General features: G+C 32.2%; 1 protein-coding gene across 5 annotated transcripts in view; it reads right to left on the bottom strand.

Annotated features, from left to right (window-relative positions):
• The window catches only part of Dgk (diacyl glycerol kinase 1), a 112,114-nt gene that overhangs the window by 29,406 nt on the left and 61,537 nt on the right, over positions 1-21,171 (bottom strand). For all 5 annotated transcript variants that reach the window (XR_011448464.1, XM_070314173.1, XM_070314174.1 and 2 more), the window contains one exon: positions 20,982-21,070. Coding sequence is in view for 4 of the 5 variants with exons in the window: in XM_070314173.1 (XP_070170274.1) it covers positions 20,982-21,070 (89 nt within the window). In the remaining variant the exon portion in view is untranslated. The remainder of the gene's footprint in view (positions 1-20,981; positions 21,071-21,171) is intronic.

Here is a 21,171-nt window from a genome sequence, read left to right as displayed (position 1 = left end):
TTCTGCTTGTCTGTCTATGCCAGGGATCAAGGTATAAATTGCGTATTATGTGGCATTGGATTGGACGAGCCCAGTTATTACACGTGGAATACATATATATATATATGATAGTTACGAAAGCATATTGCGCTGATGAAAGAGATATATCGGCACACACATAGATTATATTTAATGCTTTTTTATATTAATGTAATAACTTATGTATCAGAGTAGTTTTTCTATAATTACTTTCACATGTATAATTTCAAAAATTTAAAAGATATGTAATTCCAAAACATCTTTTATGCACGTAATGAGAATAATTAATCTCTCTCTTTTTCTCTCTTTTCTCTGCACTTTGCTACAATTCGATATTATGTATGAGTCATGAAAAATAGATTGGTTGGAAATATGTTAAAATAAAAGATACTAGCTCTTATCTTTATAGCATTATTTAAAACGCAAAGGTTTTGACACATTTTTGAGCGAGATTTATGACCTGTATATACGAATAAATTCTGTTTCTAACTAACGAAATCTTTGTATGAGAATGCATTCGTCATTTTGTGTAAGCGCGAAATCTTCTTGCATAATTTAAAAATAGTTTAGGATATGTGAAACTGAATAATTGTATAAGATTAATTCGCAGAGATTATTGATGCAGTTATATATAAATAAATTATAAGTTTAAATAGACTGCGATGTCGCGCCACAAATGCAATTGCGAGTGCATCGACCTCAATTTCAACATCATCCTGAGCAAGCGCCGAACTACGGTACTAGTGACGTCATTGACGAAGTCCTCCTCTCGTATCCATGGAAACGATGACGTCATACTTTTATATAATACATACAGCAAATTTTCGAGAAAGCCAATATTCCACAAAAAAATATATTTACATATATATGCGAAAAAGAAAATTAATATATATAACAAATCTTCTTATTTCTTTTAAAGATGATATTATAAGATGACATTTTTATAAAAAATTTATAAAAGTTATAATACTTAGAATCGATAATAAGAAGTTTCTCAAGCCGTCTTCTTTTTTCCTCCGATAATGAGAAAGAAAACGTCATATCGTAATGCAGAAAAAAGATTAAATTAACTCAAATTACCAACAGGCTTGTCTTATGTACGCTTTTTCTCTCTTTCTTCATTTTTCTAGTGTTTTCTTTCATCTTCTGTTGCTTATTCGCATTGTTAATGAAAACTTTCTATTATGCGAAACTTTAATCCGAGCAATCTGAAGAAAGAATCCTGCTTTAATTGAATTTACATATTTAAATGTAACACCCAATAACATCGTATAACGAAAGTTCTTGCGTGCTTTACCTTGTATAAATTATACAATTGGGAAAATTTTTTTTCTTATTAAAATGTTTTTAAGCTACTTGAAATGAGAAAACAATTTAAGAAAAATCAATGTATATTCTGTCTCATAAGTTTTCTATGAATTCGAGCTTTAAATAATAATATTAATATATATTTTTTTTTAACAAGCTTTAAATATCTCTAATTGATAATTATTTATCCGGTAAATAAATCTTTTACTTTGGCTCGTTGCGGGTATAATCGGGTGCTGCCCAAAAAAGCAAATGAAAAAAAAAAGAAAATAACTCCACTTTCTACGATTCTCATCTAATACCGATCGAGTTGAATCGATCGCGCCGGTCTTTCACAATCTCCTCACTCTCGTCCGCCAATAAGAGGAAACGATGGATTGCTCGGAATATAATGAAGAAAAGGGATTGGATTGGCGAGGATCGGCCGACGAGTGCCGCTTTAATTTCGCGTTTCATCCTTCTGCTTGGATAAAAACGCGCGCACGACTAATCGAACAACACGGCAATTTTTTTCTTGCGACGTCGGCGGAAAGGTACCCATACAACACTAAAGCTTGCAACAACATTGCTGCAATATTGCATATTCTAGTTTAATGTTGCAGAAATATTACAAAGACATTATTTTACAATATAACTTTAGTAATGTTACAGCAACATTCCAAAGAAAGTATTCGATAATCGCTAGTTCATTCGTTTACCGCTATGCAGCGCATATTGCGCTATCTATTCCGCATTTAATTTTTAGTCACGATGAGAGAGAGATTATATAAAATTTACAAAGAGTTTAAAAAGATTAAAGATATAATAATTATTTTTATTAGCTTAAATTGTATGATATAACCCCAACACAGAGGGGACTCGGACATTGGACTAAGAATTCTTTTAATAGTTTCCATTCTTATTTAAAATCAAAAATTTGATAATAATTTTTTAACATGCAAAAAAAAGATACTTCAGATATTAATAAATAAATTTTGAGATTATATGAAGACAAAAGAGAGATGTGAAAAACCTTGTATGCGTAAATCTACCACAATCTTTTTGCATATCTGAATATTTCGGATACAAAGAGATTGTGAATTTACAAAATTGCAAATTGAGTTTTTTTTATTTCTTTTAGATATTCTTTGTCACTGAAGGAAGTCGAATGTGTACCGAAAAATTTGCAATTTATAATTTCATTATTATTATAATACAGAAAATCTATATATGGTACACACTAAATCCTGATTCTTATATGCCTAATTTCTTATTATTTTTTTCATATGTTAAAGATATTATGTCGATAAATATACATAAAGCATTATTGCATATATATTATATTGCTATGTTGCTGCAATATTATATTGCAATATTTCTGTAGGCGGACATTTTACTGTTGCTGCAATATCATAACAACGTTGCAGCAACATTTCGTAATGTTTCTGCAATGTTGCAATTTTGCAGAAAAATGTTGCTGCAATGTTGTTGCAATCTTGCGGTGCTGTATGGGTAGCGGAGGAATTTTATCGCGCATGAAGACGAACAGCGGAATATAACAGCCTCGATCCTTTTCCTCCATTCCGTCTTTCTCTTTCTATTTTTCTCTCCCCCTCTCTCATCCCTTTTTTCACATCATTCTTCCTTCACACTCGGCTTTAAGAAAGATGGTACGCGTCCTCCGTCTTGTTGCATCTATTTTTAGTTTTACACAAGCGAGAAACGTCGCTCCTCTTGCCTGGGGTGCGAAAAATTTTAACCCTGATTACGGCAATACAAGTTCTTTCTCGTTGCTTTAATGCGCACCTTTCTGTTGACGTTGATCACTACGTCAGGATATCAAGGGCTTACGGTAGTTACGATATAGCGCAGGGACATTACGGTGCTGCACCCGGATGATTTATGATCTCGAATATGTGCGCGATCGCGTACACAACGTGTATTAACGACGATTTGCTTCAAAAAAGGTCTGTCTAATTAAGGATCGAGTTTGCATGCTGAGATGTAGTTTTCAAACTTGGCTCTAATTGTATCATTGATTCTTGTTCAACCTGAAGACGCTTGAAAATTTCGCACAATTTCTCATAATAATCTCATAAATATAAATTATAATTGGAAAAGTCCAAAGAAAAAGATCATATTCTTTGCGTTGTCTGAAAATACTTCATTATTTGCGTAAAACTATTGACAAATATCTCGATTGGAAAGACAATTACTCTCTGCCAAATATCACTACACAGTTGAAAAGTTTGTGTTTTCTTGTTAAAAAATATGCCGGTTAAAATTTTTATGTTAAATCTTTAACACATTCATATGTGCTAATTTAACATATTGCTGTTGTGTTAATTGAATTCAAGTGTTAAATTATTAAAACAAAAAAGTGTAAAAATAACAATGTGCATCTATTTTTAGTTTTACACGATAGATATGTCCTATATTATTAGCGATAGAATTTATCTGTTAAATTGTACAGAAAAAAATATTGATTTTATTTTACAATAGGAATGACAGTGACTATATACACGTCAATAATATTTTTCCAAATTAATTTTATCATTAAAAATATGTTGATTTTATACAAAATTTATTTCAAATTACTTTGAGAGCTGTGAATTTATTTTATGTTAAAATATTAACATAGTATCACCATTTAATATATCCATATTATGTTAAATTAATACAAAAACTCATGTGGGCCGTTTGAGACATGCGATATCTGTTAAATTTAATACAAATTTTTCAACTGTTTTCAAATTTATAATATTCGGTAAATGTTAAATTCTCAATGTTAAATAATAGAGCGTGAGCGAGGCGAGGTTTTCTCTGCAAACTCAGCAATTGCTGTTTCCGGAGCGTTCTCGTATAACAGATATATTCGCTGGAAAAGAGTTGTGAATTATACAGCCTCTTTTCCTCTCCCTCTCTATGAAAAACCTCATTCGAGCATCCGGCAATACAAGTTTTTCTTTATCATCCGCGTATTTTATTGCCGCGATGTTTACAAGTACCGGTTCGCCTCTCGACATTTTCATCGTCCGCCGTTTATCCTTTTGACACTACGATATATCTTTCGTCATTCGACACTAACATCGAATTGATAGCCGCTGTATCTGTACATCTGCAAATAATAGTGTGATGCTACTGTCGATCGATCTTTTCTCTCAGTTACGTGACGTAATTTTGCGGACACACGACAAAATCATTTGAAGCGAGATTTAGCATAACTATATGCAGTTATGTAAAGTAAAGTTAATTGATTACATAAATAATACGATGTTTGTTTTTATCCTCGTATACAGGATATCCCAGAGTTACCGCATCACTTGCTAATGACAAATTTTTGAGATCATTTTAAAATGATTTTTTCTCAACAAAAATATTCAGACAACAATAATTTCTTCGTATTATAAGCGATTCAAAAAGAAAGGCTTATTGCAAACTAAACTTTATAGAGAATTAAAACTACATTCTTTAGTTAATTTCAGATAGAGTTTACTTTAATAGAAAGAGGATTTTAATTTAAGGCTTAGTTACGAAGATATGTGTTGGAAAAATTGAAAACTTGCAAAAAATGATGATCTCTCTCGAAATTTTCGCTGAGGAAAAATCGTCACCAAATGATCTCAAGAATCTGCCATTAGCAGGTGGTGCGGCAACTCTGGGACACTATGTATATGTATATGAAACCTATTGTTTAGAGAGTAACAGCTTGTTACAGCACTATTTTTTTCCAAATCATATGAATTTCACAATTAAAATCAAAGGTCTTATGAATAACTGAAAATGAAAATCTAAAAGTTGTATAAAATGTTAAAGTAACATATTTATATAACTAAAATGTCAATTCGATATGAACTTTGATTTTTAATAAGCTTCTATTATATAAAAGTAATCTAATGATATTTGTCGTGTTTATTTTGAATTCAAGTTGAATTGGTTTAAAATTTCGACCATTATGCACATTTTTTTAAGCGATACTAATATTTGATTTAATAATGATATATTCTTCTAATCGCACTCTTAAATAAATAGAAGAAATAAATAAAATTAAATAGTTAAAAAATTTGAGAAATTAGGCTCTCGTGTGACATCACAAATTTCACATAATCGCGGGCTAGTAAGAGGCAGAACGCGGATGGTAGTACGTCAGTTTCATAGAAAAATAAGTTTTAGTAATATGAAATTTAAATAGTTAAAGTATAAGGCTCTGTGGATCCACAATAATTCAAAAATTACTTTGAATTATTTAAATGGAACCCCCTATTTTTCATTACATATTCTTGTAGCTTATCTCGAGAGCTTTCCAAAACCCTATAATAAAGTATTTTTTTCATTAAGTACTTTTTGAGTTATCTTATATTTTAATCTGACATATTTTGATATAAAAAATTATATCTCGTAAAATATTTCGATCTTACCGTAATACTTTTATGTACAGAATAATGAGGCAAATCAATTAGTATAAACAAATAATTGTTTTTATGAAAATTATTTACAATGTATTTTTTAAAACATTTTTTTTTTTTTTTTTTTTTTTTGGAGGTTATATAACGTAACTCGAATCAAATTTTAAATCAGAAATAGGTTTGGATTAGATTATATCTTCCGGAAGTGGAGCCTTCCCGTAGGAAGGGGAGGGGGGGGGGGGGCGAAACTCACTGTGTCCACGCATATACTTTACAAGGCGAAGCGAGGTTCATTTTATAATTGTTGTGTGGGTGGGAAAATGTATGCGTGGACGCAGTGGGCTGCGTCCTTCCTACGGGGGATTCCACTTCAGAAAGATATATATCCACCCTGATTTCTTCTCTTTAGTTGTCTCCATTTTCATTGGTAAACCGCAATATTCTGGAGATGTTGACGCGGAAGAAACCCGATATCTTCTAAAAAGACGACTGTTCTTTTTTCATTTGTGTCGATGAGTTGGTGAAAAGAGTGAAAAAAGGAAAAATTTTTGAGATTCGGGTGTAATGATAGATGTTTCGATACGATGGTATAAAGTATAAGTGAGTGAGAATTCGAAACAAACCAAACGTATGAACGAGAGAGAGAGAGAGAGATGAAAAAAGAGTGAGTATGTATGAACCAAGCGAATGGATTGTTTACAAATGGATTATTTGTAAATTTCCTAAGAGTTCATAATTTCCAAAATATCAAAAATCAAAAATCAAAAATAAAATCGAATAAATTAATGATTGAACAGAGAGATGTAAGGTAGAATTCTAATTTTTAGCGTTTGTCGATAGAAAACAAATTCTGATTTTTGAGCGATAACTTCTTAAGAAAACATTTTTCGATCCATGTTTATAAGAAATTTTTTGTTCAGAATTAAATTTCCTATAAGATCTCAAAGTCTGGCTGAAACGTTCGCGGCCACTCTGTACATCTCTATCCAGAGCTATAGTAATGTTTCCTTTATCAGCGCATGTAAAAATCAGGTTATCATTTTGTTTTAAAAAATTCTTGGTTTTGTTGATTTTTTTGTATATATGGCGAACCAATTATGAATTTGCAATTCTATCTTCTAATTTACTACTAAATCCGTACCCTAATGATGGCTCAAAAAAAGAGCCAAAACGTCCGCTATTCAAATATGTTACATTGATATATTTTTTAAAAATAAAGCTTTGTGCGCCCGACTTATTATGCTTGGCTCATATTGTCAATTTTTATTTTTAATAGATAAATAAAAAAATTGTGAAAATACAAAACAGTTTCCTATTTTTTTACAATTTTATTCATTTTATATTCTCGATTTATTATTTTATTACTCTAAAATAATCTTTAGATTTATAAGTTTCTTGTATATTACGATCGACAGTAATAGAAGTAATGATTGGTAATATTATGTCAGACAGGAGTAAAAATTATACGAATAATATCAACGCAAGTAATAACAATCGACGAAGTATAAGAAAAATGATTTGTAAATCTCTTTGTGTTACCAATTTTCTAGGCCAAGCGGAAAAATCGGAATATAAACTTCGTCTTAACGTCACGGTTTATTCACTGCGTATAACATTACGTTTTTATATTCAATGCCGTGGATTCTTTCCCGTTTTATTCTTACTCCCGCTCGCCTTCTTATATCCGAGCTTACAGAAGCACAAGTAAGTGTACGAAGGGTACTGTGCAATATTTACAGTATTTCTTTTTGTATTATATCGATTTTAAAGTTAAATTCATGATCCTACAGTATATGTACGAAAAATTTTATCCACATTAATTAATATCACCAACAACATTTTATATAGCACTATATATATATATATATATTGGGTGATTGCATAAGTTCGTGCCCGATTTAAATATAAACTTCAATAGATTATATTTTAGAGATAACACTTTTATTAATCAATTATATAGTCTCCATTCTTTTCTACAATGGTTTTCCAACCATCTATAAGCTTGTCGATTCCATTTTTGAAGAAAGAACTTGGTTTTTCTTGAAAAAAGTTTGTAAGGTGGTTTTCGACAGCTTCCTCGGAATTGAGATTCTTGCCGTTTAAACTATTCTGCAAAGATCGGAACAGATAAAAATCTGAAGGCGCAATATCTGGAGAATATGGCGAGTGCTGCAGAATTTCCCATTGCAACTCCTGCAGTTTTCCTGCAGCTTATTCCTTTCAGTCAGGAGATGCGGCACCCACGTATCAAGCTTGGAAATGTATCCAAGCTTTTTTAAATGACGAAAAGCGGTTGAATTATCGATGTTCAGCCTCTCAGCAATATCCTTAGTTGTAATCCTTGGGTTTCTTTCCACTAAGGCATGCACAATGTCATCATCAATGCCAAAAGGCCGTCCAGAGCGGGGTTGATCCTCCATGTTGAAATCACCATTTCGAAATCTGCCAAACCACTTTTTGACTGTTCTGAGAGCAGGAACGCGGTCCAAATAAACGCTTTAAATATTTTTTTGTGCAATCCCAACACTCACGCCTTTCCGAAATTCATATAGCATTACATGCCGCAAATGCACCTTTCGTTCTCCATTTTTAATGATTTCTCTTATGCACAAATAGACTTATCTGAACAATGTCTGACGCTAAATTGACATAAGACAACGTCATCTATTCGGTGTAAGCAACAATTACCACACGAAAACAATAGAACTCCGCCATACAGCAACTTAATGCCATCTATGAAAATCGGGCACGAACTTATGCAATCATCCAATATATGTATACATATACAAGTGTGTATATGTGTGTTTATCTGAAATAGGATATCTCATTGTAATAAAAAAATTTATTAAATTTATTAAATTATCTCGCGCGCAACTGAAAAATTTTCTTCTTTTATGCAAAGTGTCAGGCAACAGCTGTTTCAAGTTAATGAAATGACCTAGCGAGGAAAAGCGTCATTTTCGCTGCTCGAATGACCACTTGGTGTATTCTTCCAGCAAAGCACCCTCGAGACGGATACTGCACGAGAAAGTAGACAATATATATTGCTAAGTGTGATGCATAGTTATGCCAGTTGTGTGATGTCAGCTTGATATAACCTCGTTTTTTTCAACATTCAAAAGAATGCGTCGTTTGCTTTGTTATTTTATTTCTCCTTTTATATCCGCACATTAAAGTAAAAAAAGATAAATGCAGTTATTTAGTGGTATTATTACAAAACAATCAAATAAAATTCATAACCGTATTCATTTTTTCGATAATTAAATTAATGAAGTAATGCAACATGATATATTGCATGTTCAACATTTTTACTTATAAAGATTTTAATAAAATCTTCACTGTTTTGTATCTAGAGATTAAAGAAGCTACTTTGCATTGTGTGTTTGCTATTTTTTTCGTAACACACACACACACACACACACACACACACACACACACACACACACACACACACACACACACATGTACATATTTTTTAGCAACCGATAGTGCGATTTGCAATAGCCGTTACATTTATGTTGGATTAGATACAATGTCGGTCATTAATTGTGAAAAACTAGGGAGAATTTATATAAAATTTTATGCAAAGTTTACACGTGAGTACTTTATACGCTTAACAATTTTTTCGATCAAAATTCAATATTGATTTGTATTAAAAAAAGATTTTAATATATAAAAAGTATCAGTTTCATGTAAATAGATTTAATAGAATTTTCTTTATGTTCACAAATGTATACACATCGAGATTGAATTCTGCTATCGTATATTATTCTTGATACTTTATAAGTTCAGATTCTTCATTCGAGCAATAGCAACTTCTTTTCGTAGGCCGACAAATGCATCTTTTTCAGATGAAAATTTTTTGGGTTTGCATGGATATAAATTCGTTCAAACTACATCTTATAAATAGATCATGCGTTTATTGATTTTAATGGTTTATTGATTTTAATAATCTCTTTTTATCACGTGAATAGGACGGCGAGTGGATTTTCCTTACACAGGATCTATTAGATATCTGCGATTGAGAAACGGTCCAGAGAATCTATTAGAAGATCAATCTATTCTGTTTCCTATTCGTGTTACATTCAGATCAATGGCCGATTCAGTCGAGCAGGGATAGAGTCTCTCTCTCTCTCTCTCTTTCTCTCTCTCTATTATCCCAGGAATAGGTGTCTAAACCGTCTCTGAAATTCCCCTCTTCGCGAATTCATGTGTGCGTATGATGACGCAGTGCCTCGACGTATGTAGTGTCGGCTTTTTGTCGCATCGCCAATACGTTTCTCTTTCAGAGATGACGTCACGTAACTAGGCAACCGCACCCTTGCGTCCCACAAAGACCCGTTTTTCCATGCCTTACGTCCCCAGCAGCCGTTTCTCATTGTCCTTTGTATTTATGGGCCGAAGGACAAGCTTAGGGAACGTGTCCATATACGGGACGATGACTCGATAAGAAGATAGGGGATTGTAATTCCTAGGATCCTTGAGTGAGAAAATTATGTCGCGAATAATCGCTTAAAATATGTGCGACAACATTGCGATAATTTAATCACGGTGTCTAGTTTGATCTTGTTATAGAGTTTGATTCAAAAGTTTGAATATGTAGTCTCACGCGATAACGATAATAGGTCCACATTGTATAAACTGACGATAAATTCTCGATCGAGAAAACAAATTTACTTTTCACTCTTTATCTCTCCTTTCTTTATATAAAATTATAGACAAAAGAGAAATAGCTTTTAAAAGATTTGTATATGAAGCGAGCGATGATAAAAGCGCGGCAGTGAGTAAAATTAAACTTATATCAATTTTATTCATTTTCTTTTCTTACTTGGAAAAGATGCACTTGTTATTAGGCATTGTAAAGTCAAAATCGTTAATTGCTCTCGCATGAAAATCAAATATATAGTTGATTTTTCGCGATAATGTGAGATGCAGAAAGATGCATTACTGGAAGTGACATCGATAATGTGATTCTAGGCAACTTGTCAGAGCATTGATATATGTCCTTGTCCGTTGCTGACCCTCGTAAGGGACTCTTTTTGCCGAGAATATCTCGTTAACAAAGCTTAATATAGAAACTGTAGTACCCCTCTTCCATCTTGTTGTTCGTCGCTGTTTATCCGTGTCTGCACTCTATGTGGTTATATGTGTATGTGTGTCTATGTATATATATATATATATATATATATACTGAGTGGCCCATTTTAATCTATCCAGTCGAATATCTCAAAAACCAAGCCCGGAAGAGAAAAATGTTTCAGACAAAAGTTGCTTGGTTTCGAGGGGGCCATAAGGTGGTACCATTGGTTTGACCTTGAAGAGTTATTTGAAGGTCAACTTTAAAATCTTAAATGGAAACTCCCATTTTTTATTTAATATTCTTGTAGCTTGCCTCGAGAGCTTTCCAAAACACTATAATAAACTATTTTTTTATTGAGTACTTTTTGAGTTATTTTATATTTTAATCTGACATATTTTGATATAAAAAATTAAATATCTCATAAAATAGTTAGTTTTTGATAATCTTACCGTAATACTTTTATGTACAGAATAATGATGCAAATCAGTATAAAAAGTATAAAAATCAGATGCAAATTAGTATAAAAAAATAATAGTTTTAAAAAAAATTATTTACGATGTATTTTCTTAAACAATTATTTGTTTTTTTTTTGCACTAATTAATTTGTCTCATTATTCTGTACATAAAAGTATTACGGTAAGATGATCGAAAACTGAATATTTTACGAAATACAATATCTTATTTTTTATATCAAAATATGTCAGATTAAAATATAAAATAATTCAAAAAGTACTTAATGAAAAAATACTTTATTATAGTGTTTTGGAAAGCTCTCGATGTCAGCTACAAGAATACTAAATAAAAAATGAGGATTTCCATTTAAGATTTTAAAGTTGACCTTCACATGACCTTCAAATGATTCTCCAAGGTCAAATCATTGTCACCATCTTATGGCCCCCTTGAAGCCACACAACTTTTGTTTGAAACATTTTTCTCTTCCGGGCTTGGTTTTTGAGATATTCGACTGGATGGATTAAAATGGGCCACCCAGTATATATAAGAGAAGATAATCAAGCATACTATCCGGGCGATGTAGTTACGTTATTACACCGGTAAGTATGCACGTATAGCTTACAGAAATAGCATGATTTTTTGCCTTAAAATTACGAAAACATTCGCAAAAGCGTACAATAATAAAATAAAAATGAATTTAATACTCTTTGTATATTCCACATCAATCTCTTTACTCGTTTACGAAGCACATAAATCGCGTACCTTTTCAATGAAACAATCGAAAATACGAGGAAGAACTTTACAAAGACGCGCGCTCATCCGACTACAGGTAATACAAAGTAAGAGTACATAAGGAGAATCTATATTGTCATGTAACTCTGAGTTGCCGCATTCTCAAACCACTGTTACAATCGCGAAGCCGCATTCAATTAGCAATATAAATTATCGTCGAATGAAATTCTGTCGCTGCAACGCCCCTTAATTATGGAAATACGGGAGAAGTTGGGAGTAAAGCAGTTCCTTTCTATATATATAGTATATTTATACTTGTCATCGTAATTTTTTGCAAGTTGTATACATTTTTATCAAGTAATTAATATTAAATAGCACTTATAAATTTATTTAAGTTTTGATAATATATTTCTCTCTCGTTATTTAAAGCGTATATTGATACATCGCAATTAACGATAAAAGAGAAAATGATAGAGACAAGAAAATTAAAGAAATTTTAAGGCTAAGAAAAGGAAGAGAGTTAAAAAAAAAAGATGATGTGTTTTATGCGCTCTCCATAATGATACTATTTTCCCGCGCAATAAGATATCCAGCGAACCGGCCTGAGCACGGAAACCTGTATTAGGGTAGCGATTCCTCGTAATGATCCGTCTCGGCCATTTCGCGTCAGATTTCAATTAAGAGAATGATCCTGCCAAACGTATTTAGTTAATTTGCCGTTACAAAAACGTGATGATATGCTCGATTTAAGCGATTGAGTGCTGACCGAACTAATTCTACTCGTAGATTTTGCAAGAGAGATTTTACTATAAAACCAATATAATGTATTTATGATAGAAATATGGAGACAGAGAAAAATAAATCGGCTCTTTTGGTCTATGAACGGAACAATAATTTTGCTTTTATACTCGATTTTAAATCCTCGATACAATAACAAGTAACTTTATTTTGTAATTCTATGAACATCGAATATATATGAAAATTTTTAGCTATTTGCTTTTGGATGTATATTTTTTAACTTTATATTTTAATATCTCTTAAAATTCAATAATGATGCTTTGGATTAAAATATTACAAACTTTTTTTTTTTTTTTTTTCCCCAAATAAAAAGCGCATACAATTTTTATAGAAATTATTATAGTATTACACATACACACATATACATTTTATGTTTGTCCTTATAAATTTGAGAGAAAAAGTTTCTTTTTCCATACAAACTACTAGTATTTAAATAAAAATAGACAAATCTTAATTAGATATTTATAGAACTCTTTTAATATTATAAACAAGAGAACTCTTTTCTCTCTTGCCTTTCTTAACGCGATGGAATTGAATAGATTAGAGACGTAACGATTTTAGTTCAGCGTAATCTTAGAACTAAACCTGCGATTTTCAAACAGTTCAATTAATTTACGCCGAGAAATCTCGTTCCAATAAATCACAGGCTCGGCTAACTATAATTAAGAAAATTGAGTACTGGAGAAATGTCCAATTATGAGTTCTCGACACATCGGTTATGCTTCATGGCGAAAGACCATGTCCGCAAGGGAATTTCCGGAACCTCCATCTCGTAACTTAGCGTTCGATATCGATTGTCATGCCCCTGCAGGGATTATCAAGTTTGCATTCTCGTGCACAAAGGACTCCTGTTGTAAACGTTGACGCAATGATCGATCTCGTTTCAATGGTCCTGTCAACTAGTATATCCCATATTGATATCGCGAAAATGGAAATGATAGATTTTCAAATAGCAATTTATTCGTCTCTCAGATTCACAAAGTTATATAAACTTATATTTTATTATCGCGCCATATTTCGAAAACTTTGCTTTCTCTTTTCTTTTTCCTACGTAATCAAGAAGTAAAAGTGCAAGGTAAGAGTGTCATATAAAAATCTGTTTATAAATAAAAATTCAATGTCGTACAGAAAGCTCATATATATATCCTAAAATGAGATTTTCGAACTATTGAAAGTTAATCAAAAGTTTTGCCATGTAATTAAATTTACCTCATATAATCGCATATAAAAGCCGACAATATTTACTTCATAATAGTTTTTGCAACTGTACATATTTACGATAAATTGATGTCGAGTGGTGTTCGACTTTGAGTGAAAATAAGCGTTACTTATTGAGTAGAGTTTATGGAATCTTTCTACGTGACAATTAGCCGACGTTAATGGATTTTAACTGTTACCATGTATACAATAAGTAAACGAGTTGTGACACTCTTAGTAAGAATAATGCGATCTCTATGCTTTTCAACGAACAAGCTCCATTGATGAGTTGCAAATTTATAATATATATAGCATGCTAAAAGATTACGCATATGCATGACATAAGCTATTTTCCTCATTTTCAGAAATGCTAGAACAGATTTTAGACAAGTATCTAATATAAAATTTAAATATCTTTTTTTCTTGTGGGCCCCCTGTAAAAAATCCAATTCTTATTTCTTTATTTATCATTCCAATACAATTACATATGAAGATTAATACATGAAATTCCGACACAAGTCGCGCTCATATGAGAATATCACACGAGAGAAGCGATGGATTATGGTGGGCAATAAATTTATTTGTCATCTGAAAGAGCGTCACACGATCGGAATTTGCGGGAAGATGCGCCGGTAATATAGAAGAAAGTAATTTAGATCGCTCCTCAAAGGGATCTAATTTGAAGCGCGCCATGAAATTACTACCGCCAGGACGCCAGATCATGAGTCAGGTCTCTTGGTTATAATTCGGACGAAGGTCCAATTTTATTAGAACTAAAATTTAATTGGAAAAATAAATATGTGTTTAGACTATTACACGTATAAAGGAAAGTAGGATAAAACCGGGTACTTTTTTGAATTTATCTTTCTACAAAAAATCTGAGAGTAAAAAGAATTTTGCCGATCGTTAGTAGTCTTTAGTGAATCTTAAACTATAAGAAAATAAGGCTAGTTGCGGAAAAAAAAATTTTTGGTTACCAAGAATAATAAGATTTTGTGGAGAAGTCAAAGTACCCGATTTTGTCCTACCGGTAGGGTCAAATCGGGTATCCATTTGAAAATATGCAAAACACCGTGCAGTTTCAAAATCTAGATTTATTTTAATCAAAATACAATATAAAGATGTATTCTATCGACAAAAATCACAAATAAAGATATTCTTTTATTCGATATTGCTGCAGGACTTCCTTATTTAACTTTTTAACTTTAAGGATCTCAAAGAGCTTTTTTTTTTTTGGTGATTTTTTTTTATGAATGTTAGCTTTCGTTTCCAACTGCTTTTTGTAGAGACGCAAAGTCAGGGTAACAGTTCTTCTTTTCATTATATGACATGTGTAAGTAACCGGTTTTGCCCCGACACAAGGAAAGTAACAAATACGACGATTGTATATTTCGGCGTACAAAGCGCCGATCAAAACTGATATGATATACTCTCTAATATGTACAGAATGCAATGCGATTCTTGCCTCGATATCGATCTTTTTGGGGCTAAAAACTTTGAACTTCTATTAAAAAAAAAAAAATATCGTGTATATCGGGGTATGATTTGTCTTAAAATAATAATCAATTCAATCTACAACTAATAACACAAGTTAGCCATAGATAGTAGCATTTATTACGAAAAGACAGGGGTACCCGATTTGACCCGCCTACCCGGTTTTACCCAACTTTCCCCTATATATGTATATATGTATATAGCTAATAATTTTAATGTTGTTTTAAGTTTCTTGGTAAAAATTTTTCTGTTTCTTCTTTTGCGATTTTCTTTAAAACGATGCAAAAACGAGATCAAGTGCGACCTTTCGACTAGGAACGAATGAGATTTAATAAAGTTATTTTTATTCAAATTAACAAATGAATTTATTCATATTTTAAAATAAATGGTAGATATACATGATTATATAAAAATAAAAAATATAATATTGATTTCTTGGTGAGCATGTGTGTGTGTGTGTGTGTGTGTGTGTATGTTTTTTTTAGTTCGCGGGTGTTACATTAAAACGGAGGACATCAGTCAGAATATAAGGGAAAGATTCTGTCGTTAACATTTAGGTTCTGACTGTTTAATACAATATAAAGGTTTAATTAGTCAAAAAAAAGAAACAAACATGAAAGGAAATAAAAGATCATAGAGAGAAAGAATGGAAGGAGATTTTCTTCATTAAGTTTAATTCTAATAGGACGAATCAAATTCTAAATTAGGTAGTTCTTTACAGAACTCTTGTATGGCTTTCTCGAAATCGTCTGACTCCGAAAAATGAGGAGAAGGAGGAGGTGAATTATTGAAGATGATCATCGATAAAGAAGAGAATAATCGCGGGGAGGATGGTGGTGCAGGAGAAAGGGGTTCGGAAGAATATACTGGAGAGTAGCTTGGTGAAAAATGATAGGGGGAAAGAGGAAGGTTTGTAGGTTGAGTGATTCGTGTTGGTGTTAATTGTATTGTTAATTGTAATGAGTTTGGACTAATATTAGTGGTGATTTATTCAGCGCGAAAGTTAAAAGCTGCACGAACTCGAGCCTTCCGACTCCTGCGATTGACTTGATATAAATCGCTGGATCGCTAAGTATAGGTTTTGTCCGATTTGGTTTTCACTATGGAACCAATGCAAATATAATAATATGATGATAATAATCTATCTCGACCGCGCATATAATATGGTAAGAATTAGACGGTAGTGACTTACTTTTAGTAATTAGTGTTTTTTACAAGATAGTGTTTCGTATGAGGTTGGCGACTTCGAGTTGTTTCAGTTACTCTGTTGGTGGTTGGTGATGGTCGAGAGACGACGCCGATTGGTTTGCACAACTAACTCGCGAGTCAAAACGCAGAGCAAGATTGCTGAGATTGAATATTGCAGAATAAGTAAGTGAATGTGTTTTCGAGTTCTCTTTTTATAATCCCTTTTTCGGAGGTGTATTCTAATTCTAAGAATGGGGATCTTCCAAAACTTAGACAAATTGAAATTGCGCAGAATTGTCCATTGGTGAGCTCGATATCCGTTCGAAGGTTCCTTGCACGTGATCAGATTAGAGAAAAGGTCCTATTTTCTTACATAATTATTTTTATTGTTATTGATGCAGCTGTATTCATCGAATATTTCATTGGAAATGTTTTTTATTACTGATGCAGCTGTGTTTGTTGGGTATTTAGAAAATTTTAGAAAATTTTATATTATCTTGTCGGTGTCTCTTTATTCTTCCGGCAAATTCTTCTAAGAGATATCTATTGATTTTTATTTATCTCGAGGAAACCGGCATGGTTTCATCACTGATTTTTTTGTTTACTGAACGATTTGTTTGTCTCACCAATCGACGATCATTGCGGCCACTTCGCGGAAGGAAGGAATCGTGGAGTCGGCAGAACGTAACACAATAATTGTCACATAATACTTTTGACTCACAAATTTTTCGCGTCGTTGAATATATACAGGGTGTCCGACAAGTAAGTGACTAACCGAAAGATGGAGGTAGATTGTCCCATAATAACCGTACCCCTCGCAGGTAGAGCAGGTGAAACGGAGAAAAAAAGTCCTTTACCATTTTACGATTTTCGTAATAATTAATTTCTCAATAATTCTGCTCTACAAATGGCAACAGTTACATACAAGCGGTACATAACGATGGATTCTTGCATCCTAGTAACCACATATCAATGCTGCCCATATCAGGCTGTCCTTTCTCATCGTACGATAATACTCACGCAAATTGGCCGATCTTTTTTAATTAATTAATTTACAGACACGAGTTTATTGGCAAAATTAGCTTGTTTTGCAATCCTTTATAAGCATCTAAAATTTGTCGGTCTAATATTGGGACACTTTGTATACATGAAACAATAAAAAAGCTCTTCCGGAAGAATAGTCCCCTTGCTTTGACGTGACGATGAAAAATTTATTATCGAGCGCAACTAGAGCAAAATTGATTAATTTTTTACAAAATCACAAACACATTCTTGATGTAGATATAAAATAAGGTAATTATTTATAGTAAATTGCTTTAGATATATTTATATGTCACTGTTTCCTAGAAAATATTATATTTTCTGAAAACTTGTTTAAACAGCTTATGTACACCGTAAGTAGATATTTGTTGCTTAAGTGCACTTCCGAGCACACCGATCGTTCAATTTTATTTTGTAGAAAGGATAAAGTACACCTGAGACGAGAGTCTGCAACGAAATCGTGTTCGCACGATGAGTTTCTTTATCACTATCGATTTACACAGAAAACTTGTGGAAACTTCCACGGAAATTACTGTACATTTTGTATGAAAATATTTGCCTAATAAAATGTCGCGGCTGCTTTAATTAAAAAAAAAAAAAAAAAAAAAAAAAAAAAAAAAAAAAAAAAAACATCACGTGTCATTGTTTAAAACATTTTTACTTTTTGTGATACGCATATACATTGGCTGTACATTTTTTCTCCCGCTTTTATAAATTTTTTTGCGGAAAGATAATAAAATGTCCAGTGGTCGGACACGTCGCAATATCCGACCACATTAAAAAAATATATTTATAATACTATTTATTTAAACAGCTATGAATGAAAATAATAATTACTGTAAAAAAAACTCCAAAACATTTGATGATTAATTAGAAAAAAAAAAAAATAAAATAAACTGAATTAAAAATTTTTTGTATTAAAAGAAATTGATTAAAAATAAGCGTCTATGGTTAGGCAAAATTATGGCCGATCGTTAACAAATTCGTTAAGCATAAGCATCTAACTAATCCAGTGCTCGGATTTAGTTGCACATTTTGGCCCAATTCCGTGGCTCACGCCTATTGCCCCCCCCCCTCTCCCCCCTCACTCACCACCCGTGTATTAGCGACGAGTCGCTAGATATCCCTATCGCCTGGTGTTTTAGATGCAAAACTAGTGTTTGTAATTATATCGTTTCACATGGGTTTGCGACTTTCCGCGCAAAGGAAGATTGAACACAAACCCATATGTCTAGTTTTCTGATAGCGGAGCCTCCCTGCAGAGGGGAGGAAGAGGGGGGGGGGAGAGGAAACACACTGTCTCCACGCATACACTTTTTAATGCGAAGTGAGGTTCTACATGGATTTACAACGTTCCATGTAAAGCAAGATCCACCCCCTATCGTTCGATGTTTCGGATGTAAAACTAGATTTATAGGTTTGTTAATTTTCGTACGAAGCAAGATCTACTCCTCATCGTTTGATACTTTGGATGCAAAACTAGGTCTGTAATTATATGGCTTTGAGACTTTGCGCGCAAAGCAAAGTTTATCCTTCGATTCTTTGGATTTCACACATTGAATAAAATTTGCGTGAAATAGAAATCATTTGAAAGTATATTTTTTATCTAGTTGATAAGTGCTGTCTTACATAATTTTTTTTTTTTTTTTATTTCCGGAAGTTGGGATCACGCACAATTTATCGCTCACATTGAATAGAATTTATGTGTGAAATTACAGGTTAATCGGGAGCAGGAATCATTTGGAAGTATATCCATATTATTTTGCATTATTGTTCGGTCTGTTATCTGCATGTTCACTGTTAAGAAATGTAGTTTGTAAATTAACTGGCCTGTTTTATGTTTTCAGGTTATGGAACGAATTGTTTTTATAATTTTTGATAAAAATAAAATATCATTAAGTATAAATACCAATTTAAATTAGAGTTATATTTTGTCTTTAAATATCTATTTATATCAATATTTCTCGTCAGCATACTAGTTTTCTGGTTATGATCGAATACTGAACCATAACCCATACAGCACTGAAGCTTGCAAGAACATTGCTGCAACATTGTAATATTGCATAGTGCAGTTTAATGTTGCAGAAATATTGCAAAGACATTATTTTACAATATAACTTTAGCAATGTTACAGCAACATTCCGAAAATATTACAAAAAAAGTATTTAATAATCGCTAGTTCATTCGTTTACCACTAAACGGCGCATGTTGCGCTATCTATTCCGCATTTAATTTTTAATCATGATGATTATATAAAGTTTACAAAGAGCGGCTAGCAAGATTAAAAAGATATAATAACTATTTTTGTTAATTTAAGTCGTATGATATGACCCTAATACAGGGGCTCAGACATTGGACTAAGAATTCTTTTAATAGTTTCCATTCTTATATAAAATCAAAAATTTGATAATAATTTTCTAATATGCAAGATACTTCAGATTTTAATAAATAAATTTTGAGATTATATAAAGACAAGAGAGATGTGAAAAAACTCGTTGTATGCGTAAATTCACCACAATCTTTTTGCATCCGGATATCTGAATATTTCGGATACAGAGAAATTGTGAATTTACACAATTGCAAATTGAGTTTTTTCTTATATCTCTTAGATATTCTCTGTCACTGAAAGAAGTCAAATATGTACTGAAAAATTTACATTTTATAATTTCGTTATTATTATAATACAGAAAAACTATATACACGCTAGATCCTGACTCTTAAAGGCCCAATTTCTTATTATTTTTTTCATATGTTAAGGATATTATGTCGATAAATATACATAAAGCATTATTGCATATATATTATATTGCTATGTTGCTGCAATATTATATTGCAATATTTTTGTAGGCGGACATTTTACTGTTGCTGCAATATCATAACAACGTTGCAGCAACATTTCGCAATGTTTCTGCAATATTGCAATCTTGCAGAAAAATGTTGCTGCAATGTTATTGCAATCTTGCGGTGCTCTATGGGAACCTATTTCAGCTGTCCGACCACTGATACATTGACGCGCTCTATTACTTACGTAAATATTTAATTAATAATTGATATATGTGGATTGAAATAATTTTTCCCTGCTTAAGGAGGGGAATCTTAAGTTTTCGACTAAATACAAATATTTATATTAAAAATCTTTCGCTAATATTATAAATTGTATTATTTGTGATAATCTACGCTTAAACGTCCGGCCACTGGGACATTTACCTTACTTTCTCTTTTATAAATCTTAGATATGTATATTATCAATTATACGATTAAAATATAGATTAATTTTTATGACTTACTCCGTCCGGATGATATTTCGGCACGCCACTCGGCGTCATATTGTTTCCGCAAAATTCAGCCAAAACATCCTGAAGTTTTCGCGTGGAATCTGAAAAATAATTAACGATTCAATAATTCGTTGTATTTAATTGAGTCTTATACTATGATATAGAAAGAAAGCGACAATTGTCAGACATCGAAGAAATAATC

This window comes from Polyergus mexicanus, unplaced genomic scaffold (genome assembly GCF_030449975.1).
Source record: "Polyergus mexicanus isolate NDT 795.1 unplaced genomic scaffold, iyPolMexi1.0 SCAF_26, whole genome shotgun sequence".
Lineage (NCBI taxonomy): Eukaryota > Metazoa > Arthropoda > Insecta > Hymenoptera > Formicidae > Polyergus > Polyergus mexicanus.
This window is presented reverse-complemented; position numbering and strand designations above follow the sequence as displayed.